Source organism: Rana temporaria, chromosome 5 (genome assembly GCF_905171775.1).
Source record: "Rana temporaria chromosome 5, aRanTem1.1, whole genome shotgun sequence".
Lineage (NCBI taxonomy): Eukaryota > Metazoa > Chordata > Amphibia > Anura > Ranidae > Rana > Rana temporaria.
In genome coordinates, this window is record NC_053493.1 from 140,261,661 (window position 1) to 140,278,399 (window position 16,739).

Sequence of the window (16,739 nt, forward strand, 5' to 3'; positions counted from 1 at the left end):
ACCAATAGGGTCCCCTCTGTCATAAAAGACCCTTCCTGTCAGTAGGGATGAGCTTTATGTTCGACTCGAACATTGGCTGTTCGCCTGTTCGCCGAACAGCAAACAATTTGGGGTGTTAAAAGCCGCGGAACACCCTTTAAAAGTCTATGGGAGAAATCTAAAGTGCTAATTTTAAAGGTTAATATGCAAGTTATGATAACGAAATTTTCCCAGTGGGGTTTTTTGGCAGCTCAGAGTAAAAAATAATACAGGGTAGTTAAAAATAAGTATTTATTCACGTGTATAAAAAAGGAGGGGGTTAAACAGAATGGGGCACTAGTTGGTTACAAATAGGAACATAGGTTGTGGCATGGCACAGAGACACAATTTACATTGATATACAAACAGTACACAATATTACATTCATACGGCCAATGATTGTAGGGCAGTATAAATAATTCCTAACATTTCGACCTTATCGGTCTTCTTCAGAGGATTTATTGTGACTAAAAGGGAACACACATAGATTAAAATCTCATAACATGAATTTTTTAATAGTAATAAATTATAATAAATTATATTTTTGAGGAGACCCATTTTTTACAATCATATAGATGCTCTATGCTGAGTGGGAGTATCCAACAGAAATCTCCCGGTAGTAGTCCGAAAATTGGATGTCAAAAGGCGTGCATCCACACCAAGGAGCTCTGCTCCACACAACAGGGGGTCACCCCCAGAAAGAGTGGAATGCGTGATGGATTGGGCCACCACCAAGGAGAGGACGGAAATATGTTTGCAAAATATGCAAGTTATTGTCATAAAAAAGTGCTTGGGGACCTGGGTCCTGCCCCAGGGGACATATATCAATGGAAAAAAAGTTTTAAAAGCGCAATCTTTTTTGGGAGCAGTGATTTTAATAATGCTTAAAGTGAAACAATAAAAGTGAAATATTCCTTTAAATTTCGTACCTCGGGTGTCTATAGTATGGCTGTAAAGCCCTTCAGGTCTGGTATGGATATTGAGGGGAACCCTGCGCCAGTTTTTTAAAAAAATGGCGTGGGGTTCCCCCCCAAAAATCCATACCAGACTCTTCAGGTCTGGTATAGATTTTAAGGGGAACTCTGCACCAAAAAAAAAAAAAATGGTGTGGGGGTTACCCCCAAAAATCCATACCAGACCCTTATCCGAGTATGCAACCTGGCAGGCCACAGGAAAAGAGGGGGGGGGAACGAGAGAGCGCCTCCGGCTTATCCCCTACCATTTCATAAAAAGAAGTGTCAAAATGTTAAAAACACACACACACACACACACCAAGTTGGGACAAGTCCTTTAATTGAAAAAAAACCTCAGCGATGTAATTATTCTATGATCCCGGTCCCAGACTCACAGCTACGAACTATACCGCCTTCCCCGGAGGCACCCGATTGAATGACGCACAAGCTGTTTGACATCTCTCTTATAACTGAGGGCGGGGCGTGGACGGGTGACCCCGCCCCCCTCTGATGCAACGGGGGTTTCATGTGACACGTCAGAGGGGGCAGGGTCACACGTCACGGGTGGCCCCGCCCTTGGTTATAAAAGAGCTGTTAACCAGCTTCCGCGTGCATCGTTCCTCGCTGGAGAATAGAGATCATCATTGGAGAATGGATCATCGCTGGAGATCGAGAATGGATTACATCACTGGAATTGTTTATTTGTTTATTTTTAATAAAGGACTTGTCCCAAGCTGTCTCCTGTCGTTTTTAACATTTTCACACTTTTTTGTGAAATGGTAGGGGTACAATGTACCCCTTACCAATTCACATGGGGGGGCAGGATCTGGAGCACCCTTTGTTAAAGGGGGCTTCCAGGTTCCGATAAGCCCCCCACCCACAGACCCCCACAACCACCTGGCAAGGGTTGTAGGGATGAGGCCCTTGTCCCCATCAACATTGGGAAATCCTCCCCATGTTGAGGGCATGTGGCCTGGTATGGTTCAGGAGAAGGGAGGCGCTCTCTCGTCCCCCCTCTTCTCCTGCGGGCCTGCCAGGTTGCATGCTCAGATAAGGGTCTGTTATGGATTTTTGGAGGGAACCCTTAAGCGCAGGGTTCCCCTTAATATCCATACCAGGCCTGGTAATGGAATTTAGGGGACCCCCACGCATTTTTTATTTTTCAATTACTTTGATCTGTATTGCCGGGACCCGACAATTCATTATAGCCGCGAGTAGTTTTAAATTAGAAATTTAGAAATTTCATTTTCTGCAGACAGGGAACCATGCGCTACTTTACAGGCGTACTATAGACACCCCCAGGTACAAAATTTAAAGGAATATTTCACTTTTATTGTTTCACTTTAAGCATTATTAAAATCACTGCTCCTGAAAAAACTGCATACATGATACATGTCCCCTGGGGCAGGACCCAGGTCCCCAAACACTTTTTATGACAATAACTTGTATATTAACCTTTAAAATTAGCACTTTTGATTTTTCATGTTCGTGTCCCATAGACTTTAACAGTGTTTGCGTGTTCGAACAAATTTTTTGCCTGTTCGCATGTTCTGGTGCAAACCGAACCGGGGGGGGGGGGGGGGGGGGGTTGTTCGGCTCATCCCTACCTGTCAGTGATTTTTAGTTTTTGGAGTTCAATTTCACTTTAAATGTTCATCTTCCACACTATACAGTATGTTATACAGTAGAGTTTACTAATGTACATTCAGGAAGTATAATACAAACACTGTAAATTATATATTACATATACTGTATTTATGTGAATACCATAAATCTAGGGATAAGTGGCAGACATTTTGGTCTAAGCTCCTGTTTTAACAACTGGCCATATTATAGTAGAAAAATTGCAATGCATTCTGCCTATAAACATAATGACTAATGGAAGTGTAAATGTTTTAGATTTGTACCAGTTTTTTTTTATTAATTAATAAACTCACTGATGCACAAACTGCATATTTTATTTGAGCAATCAAAATAGCTAGGACCAGTAATGGTTTTTGCAAAGACAGCTGTTAAAGCTAACACCTGCACTTTTTGTCTATGATGGAACTGAAGCATAAGAATAACTGGGGGTTTGCATACAGCGAGTGAGCCTATTTAGTCTTGAAGCCAAGACTCTGCAGCACGCTCCATAATATCCTTCTCCCTAAGAAACTGCCATATGATTGAATCAAATACTTTTTTACTACACAGGGACCTGACCTGAAATAAACAAGTATCTTGTTTTCCTGCTGCTGATTTTTGTTACAGCTTCATCCCTTGAAAAAGCTTCCGATCATATTTATGTTCCTCCTCATTTTCAGAGGTTCATCCTGAGGTGCAGTAGATGCTCGTTGACTTTGCCATGTTTGCAAATAATGCAAGATAAAGCACTATTCACACTTGGGCATTGTAATGCTCCTTTCCCTACGCCTGACTATGCTCAACATGCAGAATTCCATTCTTTCTCAGGCCCCATTCACACCTGAGCGATCTTCTGCTTGAAGCTTGTAGCTCTAAAACGCTCAACAAGCCACATCACATTCATTTAAAAGGCCCCTGTTCATATCTGAGCATTCTATCACCTGAAGCAAAACACCTGATACTCAAAAAAATACACAAGCTTATTTTTGGGAGATTGCAAGCATTTTTGGCCACATAGACTTCAATAGAAATGCCTGAGTTAAGCATTTTACAAGCGTTTTGTTGCTTGTTTTCTGCTGAAACAGCAGCTCTTCACCCCTAATTTACTCTCCTTTTCCTACCCCAGTGCTTTCTGGAATTGCACTAGATCCTACATCGCTACAGTGTGAACCTAGGCAAAAAATCTGCAAAAATTCTTAAATAAAATGCCTGAAAAACACTAGTAAATCCTTATGCTCGTGTGGGAATTGAGCTTCATAGTCACTGTGCCCATTTATACCTTCAGCTGGTCCATGGTCTCTATGCCCTATGCTGAAAATATGAGATTTTTTAAAAGGCAATCAGGAGTTTTTGGCCCCCTAGACATCAGTGGGAGTGCTAAGTGCATTCGTATGTGTTTTAATGTGCACGGTTTTTCATGTGTTTCCTGTAGGAGAAAAACTCCTCGCCTCCAATAGAGCTGCTCTTCTCCAATTGCCGAGCTGAGGAAACAAACACCTAAAGCTTTATAGGCATTCAAAAATAAGTGTAATACACCTGTAAAACACCTATAAATAAGCTTTAAAATCACCAGAAATAAGCTCTGCTAAGGTGTGAAAGAAGGCTAAAACAAGGCTTTATTTCCCATTTTAAGAAGGACGTTTTCTCGTTCTTGACCATTACCTGCTGTAAAATGAAAAAATAATTACTACAGTTTTTTACAAAAATATCCTGGGCAAATTCAGTAGTAAAATAAATACATTTTTGTTGTTTGATGTTCTTAAAATGAAAACTGGTAGGCTGCAGGCACAAAGGAGTACTAAACCTAGGGCATTTTAATATACAAGTATGGACTACTTTCGAAAGTCAGCACTTTGTCCTTGAGCCCTCGAAACCTCATGACTATCTTTTGATCAATAAACCTGTCATTTATACACTTGTAGAGAGGCACAAGAGGAAAGGGCTGCCGAAGCACTGTAGAACATAATTTAGGATATATGCAGGAACCTATGGGTCTTACTGTAGTTTCTTTGGAATGTGATCTCATCCTGAGTAGAATATTGTGCCCCCTGCCAGCAGAGAAAATCCTTGGCTCTCCTTGTAAAAGCAGTGTTCTTCCTGCAGAAATGTAAGCCAGGTGCCAAGGCCTGGAGTTTCCTCTTGCTCCACAGTAGTCCACTAATAGAACGCACACGGAAGATGGTCAACTCCAGCCGAGGTTTATTGCAGTGAAAGCACACTGCTCACTCCCACGCTAAGAAATGCCCCCAACATGATTCACCCACAGCAGGGCTTAATCATGGGGGTTTCCTTTCACCATTTTTTGTTAACCACTTGAGGACCAGGCCTTTTTCTGACACATGGTGTTTACAAGTAAAAATCAGAAAGAAAGAGAGTCTTGGAGCTGTAAAGCGACTGCAAGTCACGTAATCAGCATGAAGACAGCTGTAAAAAGCTTATTAGAATGCTAATTTTTAGAAAGGATTTACAAGTGTGGAATGGCAGCCTCTAATAGAGGGGCTAGCAGTGACCATTGTAGTTTTTTTTAATTTTAGATAATAGCGACGAGGGGGCGGGGCAGAGCGGTGACAGACACAGAGAGTGTGCTTACAGTCAGGAAGGAGCGGGTAAGGGGGAGAGCAGAGCAGGGCAGCGTATGATAGAGGGACGCACTCTAACCTCAGTGATCAGGGCTGAGTAGCCCTGGTTATCGTGGTCAGTATAGAGAGGGCATACAGGAAGTGGCAGGTTCAGGGAGTTTTTTTTACAGTTTAGAAGGGATCAGATTACACAGCAAAAGCAATGTGCTGTTTAATCTGCTTTAAAGGACCAGGATGTGTATTTTTTAGGGGGTTAAAAAACACTTTAAAAATCGACATAGGCAACGCTTTAAAAATGTCTACAGGTTACCAGACTCCACTCCCACCTTTATGTGCTCCTGAAACAGGAAGAACGTTTTTTTTAACACAATCTGCACTTTCCAAAGAGTGTAGAAAGGGAAAGACAGCAGATATACATGTAAAACTTATGTAGGAGGATTTGTTTCATCTCTGTGTATCATCTGAGGCTGTTCGCTTCACTGGGTATAGGAGAGGGTTGACATCCACTTTAATTTAATTTAAGCCTTTGCTTCAAATGTAATCTTCATTTAACCCAGAGACTCAAACTTTTTAGATTGAAATGCTTTTTAAGTCCAGCAACCTGTTTTTTTAAAGACTACACTAAACAGTAGGGCCAAAAGTGATGCAACTACCGGTACCTGTATTTGTGTGGGATTGGTCAATCTGAAATCATTGTTCTGTGGCCTCTCGTTGCCTTGGATAGCTATTGAGGTATATTTCAATTTACTACTAATTACTTGCTGACAGCGAGAGTCCAATGGTTTTTACTCAGTAGGATGCATGTCAGATTTTTGCAGGGAAAAGACTGCTTTTACAAGGAGAGCTATGGATTTTCTCTGCTGGCAGGGAGCACAATATTCTACTCCAGTCAATTTCCAAAGAAACTACTGTAAGACCCATAGGTCCCTGCATATATCCTAAATCAGTGGTCCCCAACCTTTTTGGCACCGGGGACCGGCTGCGTGGAAGAAATTTTGCCAAGGCCCGGTTGGGGGGAGGTTGGGGATGGCATGCGGGGGGTAAGCGATTTTTCGCGGGCAATTTGTCAGCTCATTATTTCTATTACATTGTAGTAATAAATTAAATAGTTAAACCCATGATAATGCAGAATCAGTGGCAGCCTACCCCCCCACATTACATTCCCAACCTCCACTTTAATATACTCAGCCCCCCTCACATGACAGTTCTTGGTCACCCCAATTTAACTTCTTCAGGCCCCCCCACATTACAGTCCTCAGTCCCCCCCCACACTCCAGGCCTGCCACCTACAGCCATGTCACTTGCCACCTACAGCCTGTCACCTGCAGCCATGTCACTTGCCACCCACAGCCTGCCCCTGCCACCATGTCACTTGCCACCTGCAGCCATGTCACTTGCCACCTGCCACTTGCCACCACAGCCTGTCACCCACAGCCATGTCACTTGCCACCATGTCACTTGCCACCTGCCGCCATGTCACCTGCCACCATAGCCTGCCACCTGCAGCCATGTCACTTGCCACCCATGTTCCCCTGTATAACCTTCCCCTCAGTAACTTCACTTGTCACCTTCATCAGTGTCCATCTGTGTGACTTATTTCTTTACCTTTCACACCCTCTGGTGTATGGTCTCTCAGTGAGTTGGGCCATGGGTGGGAGGAGGAGGAGTCGGGAACTCGGTCGGCAGCCGTTGATCCGATCCATCAGGTACACAAAACAGACACCAGACGACCATGTCCCTGCTGCTGTCACACCCTCTCCATGCTGCCGAGAGATCACAGTCACACTAGTCCCTGCTTGTGCCGAAGGAGGCGGTGCCGATGTGGGCAGTAGAGAGGACTGTGCACAGCATGTCTAGATAGGGACAGGAGACTGAGGAGAGGCGTTGCAGGGAGGGAGGCGGGACAGTTCTGGATGGAGGGCCGAGGTAACAAACAGTAGATTGACTGCTAGGATGAAGGACAGTCCTAGCAGCCAATCGCCTGTTTGATAACCTTGGGCAGCTCCGCCCTCCACCCAGAATTGTTCCGCCTCCCGCTGTCGGCTCTGTGAGGATTACAGAGCGATGGCAGGAGGAAGAAAAGTCTCATGCCGCCTGCTCGCACTCGCGGCCCGGCTGCAGAAGGGCTGCGGCCCGGTAGTGGGCCGCGGACCGGGGGTTGGGGAACACTGTCCTAAATGATGTTCTACAGTGCTTTGGCAGCCCTTTCCTCTTGTGCCTCTTAACAAGTGTATTAATGTATTAGACAGGTTTATTGATCAAAAGATATTTGCAAAGATTTCAAACAAACTTCTTTCACATTGTCATTATGGGGTATTGTTTGTAGAATTTTGATGGAAATAATAATAATCCATTTTGGAATAAGGTTGTAACATAACAAAATGTGGAAAGAGTGAAGCGCTGTGAATACATTTTGGATGCACTGTATATTGGGAGGGTTTACACACTTGTTATGGAAATGTAAAAAGAAATGAGCATATACTGGAGGGTTTGTTGTCATAAATTTTTTTTAAAAGTACAGAGCAGACATTTGAGAAGGAGGACTTTGGAGTACAAATGCAAAGCATCTGAAACAATATATGGTATTTGTGGTCATTTTGAAGGCATTGCTTCTCCCTACCATATGGGTGTTAACGAGTGCAGATTCTGGAGGTGTGCATGGATTTTAAGCTAAGAGGGGGTAGAAGTTAGCTTCATAAAGTACTTAAGTTTGCCCATTGGAAGGGAAATTCTCTTTACTGTCTGAAATCTAAGGGAAATGTTTATAGCTTTAGTATTTTTATTTTGACTTTTTAAAGGTCACCATACTGTTTTAGAGCTGGTTCACACTGGGGCGGCACTACTTCGGGGGCGACTCCGCAAGGCATCCTGAAGACGACTTCAGAGGCGACTTGCAAAATGACTTCTGTATAGAAGTCAATGCAAGTCGCCCCCAAAGTCGTACAAGAACCTTTTTCTAAGTCGGAGCGACTTGCGTCGCTCCTATTAGAACCGTTCTACTGAATAGAATGGGACGCAACTTGTCAGGCAGCTGAGTCGCCTGACGAGTCGCCCCAGTGTGAACTGGCTCTAAGGAGCTGCTACTTTGAATTGAATGTTTGTTGTAAGCAAACCCTGTATGCCCAGGGTTGGGCCTAAGGCCCTGTACACACCGCCGGGCCGTTTCCATCGGACATTTCTGCTCCGGATTTTGATCTGATGGCTGATCTAAATACTTCCACGCATGCGTCGAATCACTTCAACGCATGCGAGGGATGGGGATCGGTTGGACTTATCCGGTGAGTCTGTACAGACGACCGGATAAGTCCGACGGACAGGTTTCCAGCGGATAGATTTCTTAGCATGCTAAGAAATTTTTATCCGCTGGAAAACAGTCGGCTGGACAAATGTCCGCCGAAAAATGTCCGCTAGGCCGTACACACGACCGGATTTGTCTGCTGGAACTGATCCGCGGATAAATCCCAGAGGACAGATCCGGTCGTGTGTACGGGGCCTAAGAGTGTTATTTACATATTTACAGTGCATTAACTATTATGATATATTTATTTTCTTACTCCATTTTTTAGAGAGATATAGGATCCAGAGTGAACAATTTGAGGATCTATGGCTTATTACAAAAGAGCTCATCTTGCGTTTTGAGGAATATTTCCTGAAACAAGGAATTAAAGACTTCACATGCTCCTTTTCTGGACAAGTTCCATTGCAAGAATATTTTGAACTTATAGATCAACATTTTGAGGTATGTTATATCCATTTGTGGTCATGCGGTAATACTGAAAACATGTTTTCCAGGGTAAATGGGATTAAGTTTACTGTATTTCTAGACAGCTGTGCTCTAATAGGATGTGACCAAGGTATATATGATGGAATGCAACAAAGTGCTCTGTTTTTTTTTTTTTGTCACTAGCACAATATGTTCTCACTGCTGTGTTAAGACTTTTGCATACTTAATAAAAAGGTGACTGGTCTAGCTAGATTTTTAGACATAAAATGATTTAATTAGTGTTTTTTATCATAACTGTTTTATGCAGTATAATATTCTATTATGATTTTAAATATAGAATGAGTATTTACTGGATGATCCTAAAATCAGTCTTAGAATGCACCGTAAAACACTTGGTATGAGGGAACTATAGCCTTCAATTATACTTTTAACCTTTTGCATGCCTGACCTTTTTTCGCCTTATAACCCTTTGGAATCACAGAGAAGTTTGATAATTTTAGAGATGTCTCTGTGCAGCATTATATATCTTTTTTTTTTATAAATTCTGTATTTTTCATATATTTCTTCACAAAATCTCAATTAATCTTATATTATCTTGTTGTGACATTTATATTACATTCTATTATTTTATATACATTTTGTCACTTCCTAAGTTATTACTTAGTTTATTACAAGCTCCTCTGTCCCTTTCCTTACCCTCCACCCTTGCCACCCCCTCCCATTACCCAAACAGAAGAAAAGGGGGGGGGGGAAACATACTTCCTCTGTCTTGCCCCGCTCCTCCCTCTCCACCGACCAGCATAGTCCCTTACTCATATACCCTATGTGCCATGTATGGGACCCATGTCTTTCGATAGCTCCCATCTTGATCCTTCATCGTCAGAGTAAGATTTTCCATTTGTTGAATTTCTGCAATTCTCGCAAACTACTGTGCTTCTGATGGGAAGCTCTCACACTTCCACAGGGCAGGGATACACCCCCTCGCTGCCACCAGCAAATGTCTCAATAAGGAGTTTTTATATTTTTTCCGATGATATAGGAATGTCAAACAGTAAATATGTAGCTGTGTTCGCTCCTAACAGTACTCCTGTTATTAATCTTTTAGTTTTTGTAGTCTACCTTGAAATTTTACACATAATCTTTTCTATGGTGGATAGGATTTTAATTTAGTAGCGGTTTTATTTATCCTACTAAGCAAAGAATAGCAGAGTCTTATGCCGCGTACACACGATCGGTCAATCCGATGAGAACGTTCTGATGGACCGTTTTCATCAGACCTAACCGATCGTGTGTAGGCCCTATCGGTTATTTATCCATCGGTTAAAAAATGTGAAACTTGTTTTAAAATTAACCGATGGATACCTAACCGATAGAGAAAAAAAAAAGATTGTTTGTAGGCACGTCCATCGGTTAAAAATCCACGCATGCTCAGAATCAAGTCGACGCATGCTTGGAAGCATTGAACTTCATTTTTTTCAGCACGTCGTTGTGTTTTACATCACCGCGTTCTGACACGATCATTTTTTTAACTGATGGTGTGTAGGCACGACTGATCATCAGTCAGCTTCATCGGTTAACTGATAAAAAAATCCATCAGACCGTTCTCATCAGATTGACCGATCATGTGTACAGGGCATTAAAGCAAGGTAGTACAAATTTTAAAGAAACAGATTAGGCAGATTTAAAACTGCTAAAGATAATTAAAAAAATGTAAATGAAAAGTATCCACAGCAGCAATTTACATAAGGCAAGGCATCAAAAACTTGATTTTTTTTTGTTCGGTCAAATCTACCCCAATAAATACAGAGGGGGTTGCTTTCCTAAAACTGGAGAGTGCAAAACCTGGTTGGGCTCTGCATAGAAACCAATCAGTTTCCAGGTTATATTGCCAAAGATTAATTGAACAGACTGAAATTAGAAGCTGATTGGCTATCATGCATAGCGCACCGGATTTTGTACTCTCTAGTTTTGTGGATCACCCCCACTGTCTTGTGCCAGTACAGGTGATATAACAGAATAAGCGTGGTGTCAAAACAGTATTCACTTTCAAGAAAAAATGTTAAGGTATGAAACTTATCGTTCATAATGTAAAAACAAATGGTTTTGAAGTGACTCCGGCCACTGCAATTTTCCAGGGACACAATAGTGTCATAGTGGTTGGTGGGTGGAACTCTGCAAAATAGTTAAGATCAGAGTCCATAGTAACTGTTTTGTCAAGTATTCTTACAACGTAGAACAGTAGCAACGTTTTCCCACTGTTGAAACTTGCTCCTGTGAGAGAATTTTGCTGGGCCAATTTCCTTTCACCTCCCGATTTTCAACAGGAATTGCAAGAATCTCTCTTCTAATTGGACATAAAGAAAGAAATGTTGTCCAAACTGAAAGAAAAGTTTGGGGTTTTATTATACTTTAAAGAGGATGCAATACCTTTTAACATACCATGTTTTGTGGACATCAGAAATAAATAAATTGGTCCATTGCATTTAACCACTTAAGACCCGGACCAATATGCAGCTAAAGGACCTTGCCCCGTTTTGCGATTCGGCATTGCGTCGCTATAACTGACGATTTCACAGTCGTGCGACGTGGCTCCCAAACAAAATTGGCGTCCTTTTTTTCCCCACAAATAGAGCTTTATTTTGGTGGTATTTAATCACCTCTGCAGTTTTTATTTTTGCGCTATAAACAAAATCAGAGCGACATTTTTGAAAAAAAATCTATATTTTTTTACTTTTTGCTATAATAAATATCCCCCAAAAATATATAAAAAAACTTTTTTTTTCCTCAGTTTAGGCTGATACACATTTTTCTACCTATTTTTGGTAAAAAAAATTGCAATAAGTGTTTAACGATTGGTTTTCACAAAAGTTATAGGGCCAGATTCACGTAGATGAGCGGCGGCGTAACGTATCGTAGATACGTTACACCGCAGCAATTTTTCATCGCAAGTGCCTGATTCACCAAGCACTTGCGATGAAAACCTACGCCGGCGGCCTCCGGCGCAAGGCGGGCCAATTTAAATGGGCGTGTGCCATTTAAATTAGGCGCGCTCCCGCGCCGGACCTACCGCGCATGCTCCGTTTCCGAACTCCCGCTGTGCTTTGCGCGCCGTGACGTCATTTTTTCGAACGGCGACGCGCGTAGCGTAATTCCGTATTCCCGGACGGCTTACGCAAACAACGTTATTTTTTAAATTTCGACGCGGGAACGACGGCCATACTTTATACAGCAATACGATTGCTGTGTAAAGTTAAGGCATCAAAAAAAACGACTAACTTTGCGACGGGAAACTAGACTAGCGGCGACGTAGCGAACGCGAAAAACCGTCGGGAATCGCCGTAACTCCTAATTTGCATACCCGACGCTGGTTTACGACGCAAACTCCCCCCAGCGGCGGCCGCGGTATTGCATCTTAAGATCCGACAGTGTAAAACAATTACACCTGTCGGATCTTATGGCTATCTATGCGTAACTGATTCTATGAATCAGTCGCATAGATAGAACAACAGATACAACGGTGTATCAGGAGAAACGCCGTTGTATCTGCTCTGTGAATCTGGCCCATAGTGTTTACAAAATAGGGGATAGTTTTATGGCATTTTTATTAATAATTTTTTTTTTACTATTAATGGCGGCGATCAGCGATTTTTTTCATGACTGGGGGCGCTGTAGGGGTTAAGTGTGACCTCATATGTGTTTCTAACTGTAGGGGGCGGGGCTGTACTTGTGACGTCATTGATCGTTTTTCCCTATATCAGGGAACAGACGATCAGTGACACTGCCACTGTGAAGAACGGGGAAGGTGTGTTTATAGACACCTCTCCCCGTTCTTCAGCTTCTGTGACCGATCGTGGGACACCGGCGGTGATCAGGTCCGCGGGTCCCGCGGCCACGGAGCTTCGGACCGGGTCGCGGGCGTGTGACCCACGGCTGGGCACTTAAAGGGGACGTACGCCTTACGTGATTGTGCCCAGACGTGCCATTCTGCCGACGTATATTGGCGTTAGGCGGTCCTTAAGTAGTTAAAATAATATGCTGATTGGTCCAATTTTCATCCAGCAAACATTTGTGGATATTACCCAAGCATTTTTGCCTGGGCCTTATAAACATTGCAGGTAACATGCTACCTCTGCCCTTCATTCAGGGATCATTCAGTGGAACCATGTTCTGCTAAAGAAAAATACTACAGAAGATTCTTTTGCATCTCCTTTTATTTTTATTTTTTATTAACTAGGGGGGAATTAACAAAGCTTCCCATGCCTTTATAATGGCACAGGAAACTGGCAAATATGCTGTGCACCACATTAACAAAGTAGACCTGTTTCAAGTTTATCCGCATCACCTCATCAGTTTCGATTTCAGAGTGAAATATCCCTTTGTTAATCCCATATGTAATTAACAAAGGGATTGCAGCAGCTTTCAATCTAGAATACTGTCAAAAATGTACACTGAATTGGGCTTGGGGAAAAATTAATGTAAGTAGCCTATATCCTGTGCTGTTCGAAATTTAAAACCAAAAATACTGCATTTGAACACTAGTTGGCATTAGATCTGAAAGGAATTTAATAAACGACATACTTTCATATATTGGGTAAATGCAGTTTAATTCCATTTAATACTGAAACATTTAAATGAACAGCACAGACTATAGCCTCTTTTAAATGTGTATTTTGCTCAATTTGCACATAATGGGCCAGATTCTTGTATAACTGCGGCGGCGTAACGTATCTCCTTTACGTTACACCGCCGCAAGTTTTACGGGCAAGTGCTTGATTCACAAAGCACTTGCCTGTAAACTTGCGGCGTAGCGTAAAGTCCACCGGCGCAAGCCCGCCTAATTCAAATGATCCATGTAGGGGGCGTGGATCATTTAAATTAGGCGCGTTCCCGCGCCGTTCGTACTGCGCATGCTCCGTCTCGAATTTTCCCACCGTGCATTGCGCGAAATTACATCGCAAGTACGTCATTGGTTTCGATGTTAACGTAAATGGCGTCCAGCGCCATTCACGGACGACTTACGTAAACGACGTAAAATTTTCAAATTGCGACGCGGGAACGACGGCCATGCGTAACATTGAGTATGCCACCTAGGGGGCATGTTTATATTTACGCCGCGTATCTCTTACGGAAACAACGCAAAATCACTACGACAGGCAATCGTACGTTTGTGAATCGGCGTAACTAGTAATTTGCATATTCTACGCCGACCGCAATGGAAGCGCCACCTAGCGGTCAGCGTAGATATTGCACCCTAAGATACAACGGCGCTGGCCGTCGTATCTTAGGCATGTTTAAGTGTATCTCAGTTTGAGAATACACTTAAACATACGACGGCCTTAGATTCGGACTTACGTCGGAGTATCTGCTGATACGCCGGCGTAATTCTATGTGAATCTGGCCCAATGAATGTATATGCACTTCTATTGGGCTAATGCACATGCAAATTCTTTATAAATCAACACCCTAGTGTGCAGAGGACATGGGACAGCTCTGAATTTCTGACAAAATCAACAAGTGTTTTTTGCACTTATCAAACTGATAAAATGCTTTCTTCGGTATGTTTAACAGACCAAAAGGGAGCAAATTAGAGAAGTTATTTTTTAGGCCTCGTACACACGATAGGTTAACCAGAGGACAACGGTCTGAAGGACCGTTTTTATCGGCCAAAACCGATCGTGTGTTATTTAGGTTATTTAATCATAGGTTAAAAAAAAGCCAACTTGCTTTAAAATTAACCTATGGATTCCTAACCGATAGGTCAAAACCGATCGTTAGTAGGCACGACCATCGGTTAAAATCCACGCATGCTCAGAATCAAGTTGACGCATGTAGCAATAGGAGGAAGGAGATGGACAGCCGCACTCCGAAATAACTTTTCAAAAAAGTTGTCTTTTATTTTTCAAGCAGGAACATGCATAATCACCACAACCATAAACCAGGACAGCCGACTAGTTTTGCACTCTTGCTAGTGCTTAATCATGGCTCTCAAGTCGACGCATGCTTGGAAGCATTGAACTTCGTTTTTTTCAGCACGTCGTTGTTTACGTCACCGCGTTCTGACACGATCGGTTATTTAACCTATGGTGTGTGTAGGCGTGACGGACCATCAGTCAGCTTCATCGGTTAACCTATGACAACGGTCCTTCAGACCGTTGTCCTCTGGTTAACCTATCGTGTGTATGAGGCTTTAGGGTTCACATACATTTTAAGCAAAGGAGGACCAATAATAATAATAATAATTTTTGGTGTGGGGATATGGTGGCAGAAGCTAATTTCCTAATCATGGTAAATAGGACACTATCTAGGAAAATTATAGGTAGATTCAGTAAGAGTTAGGCCGACTTATCAGTAGATAAGCCGACCTAACTCAGAATCTACGTCGACTTATGTTTAAGCGTATGCTCAAACAGAGATACGCTTAAACATATCTAAGATAAGACGGCTTGCGCCGTCCTATCTTAGGTTGCAATTTTTCGGATGGCCGCTAGGTGGCGCTTCCATTGCAGTCGGCGTATAATATGTAAATGAGTTTCTACGCCGATTCACGAACGTACGCCCGGCCGCCGCAGTAGTTTTACGCCGTTTCCGTAAGGCATTAGCAGGCCTAAAGTTATTCCATCTATTAGGTGGAATAACAATGTTAAAGTATGGCCACCGTTCCCGCCGCGAGATTCGAATTTTTTACGTTGTTTGCGTAAGTCGTCCGCGAAACAGGATTTACGTCGTTTACGTCCACGTCTAAATCAATAGGCCCGTGCGGCGTACTTAGCCGCAATGCACACTGGGAAATGTAGGCGCCCGGCGCATGCACATTAAATAAAAAACGTGAGGTCAAGCCTCATTAGCGTAAAACACGCCCCCTCCAACACATTTGAATTCGGCGCCCTTACGCCCGCCCGCTTTAGGCTACGCCGCCGTATATTAGCAGGCAAGTACATTGAGAATCATGTACTTGCCTAGCTAACTTACGGCGGCGTAGCCTAAACACGCTAAGCTACGCCGCCGCAAGTTTAGGCTCTTCTACCTGAATCTACCTATTAGTGTCTAGGGAGGGTAACGCTAACTAGATTGCAATTGTCAGGGAGTGCCTACCAAGTTCATATGGACGTGTGCATTAATCTAGTCTTTATTTTATCAAAATATTAAATTGCATTGTGAAAACCTCATTTGACCCTTTTTTCACCAAGTATTGGCTGACTTAAGCCACCAGTAGCTTTTTGTGCTGGCAAATTCCTTGTAAGATTTATTCTTCAAACTGTGCTATGAGAACCAGTGACTAGTGGAAAATAAATTCTAAACATACTGGAGTGATGCTTGCACTGTGTGTTTGGGGCTTGTGAAAATGGTTATCAGCTATCCACAAAACATAAATCTTTGTTTTATGCCTGACCCATGGAATGTCATGCACTTAAAAACATTTACTACTTTCTGGCACATATTTTCAGAGGAAGTCCAGTTTAAATTCTTTACTCATTAGAAATCGTTTTTTGGTCCACAGTGGGACTTTAGTTCTGGGTGAACTGCCAAGTCAAGTAAACTGCAACATAGAATTAAATGGCTTAGTAATGGGATTAACTGTACATTTATGATGACTGTTTTCAATTTCAATTTTTTCTTTATCATTTTACCTATGTGCAATTAAAATTATTTTGATTTAAACTGTTACAGTGTTATCTTTGTAGTTTGATGTTGTGGTAATTGGGTTGACCAAGTGTAACATTTTTGAATGGCGTGAAGGGAGAAGAGTCAGGTGTATCAAATTAACTTATCTCCCTTCCTGTGGCGACAACTTTAGGCCGCCCATAGACTTTAGAGAGCAGTTGGATTAGTAAGCACCATTAA

The 16,739-nt window shown here is 42.5% G+C and overlaps 1 protein-coding gene across 3 annotated transcripts in view; it reads left to right on the top strand.

Annotated features, from left to right (window-relative positions):
• Positions 1 to 16,739, top strand: part of BBS9 (Bardet-Biedl syndrome 9) — a 514,138-nt gene that overhangs the window by 280,245 nt on the left and 217,154 nt on the right. For all 3 annotated transcript variants that reach the window (XM_040353183.1, XM_040353182.1, XM_040353184.1), the window contains one exon: positions 8,740 to 8,912. In XM_040353183.1, coding sequence (XP_040209117.1) covers positions 8,740 to 8,912 — 173 coding nt within the window. The remainder of the gene's footprint in view (positions 1 to 8,739; positions 8,913 to 16,739) is intronic.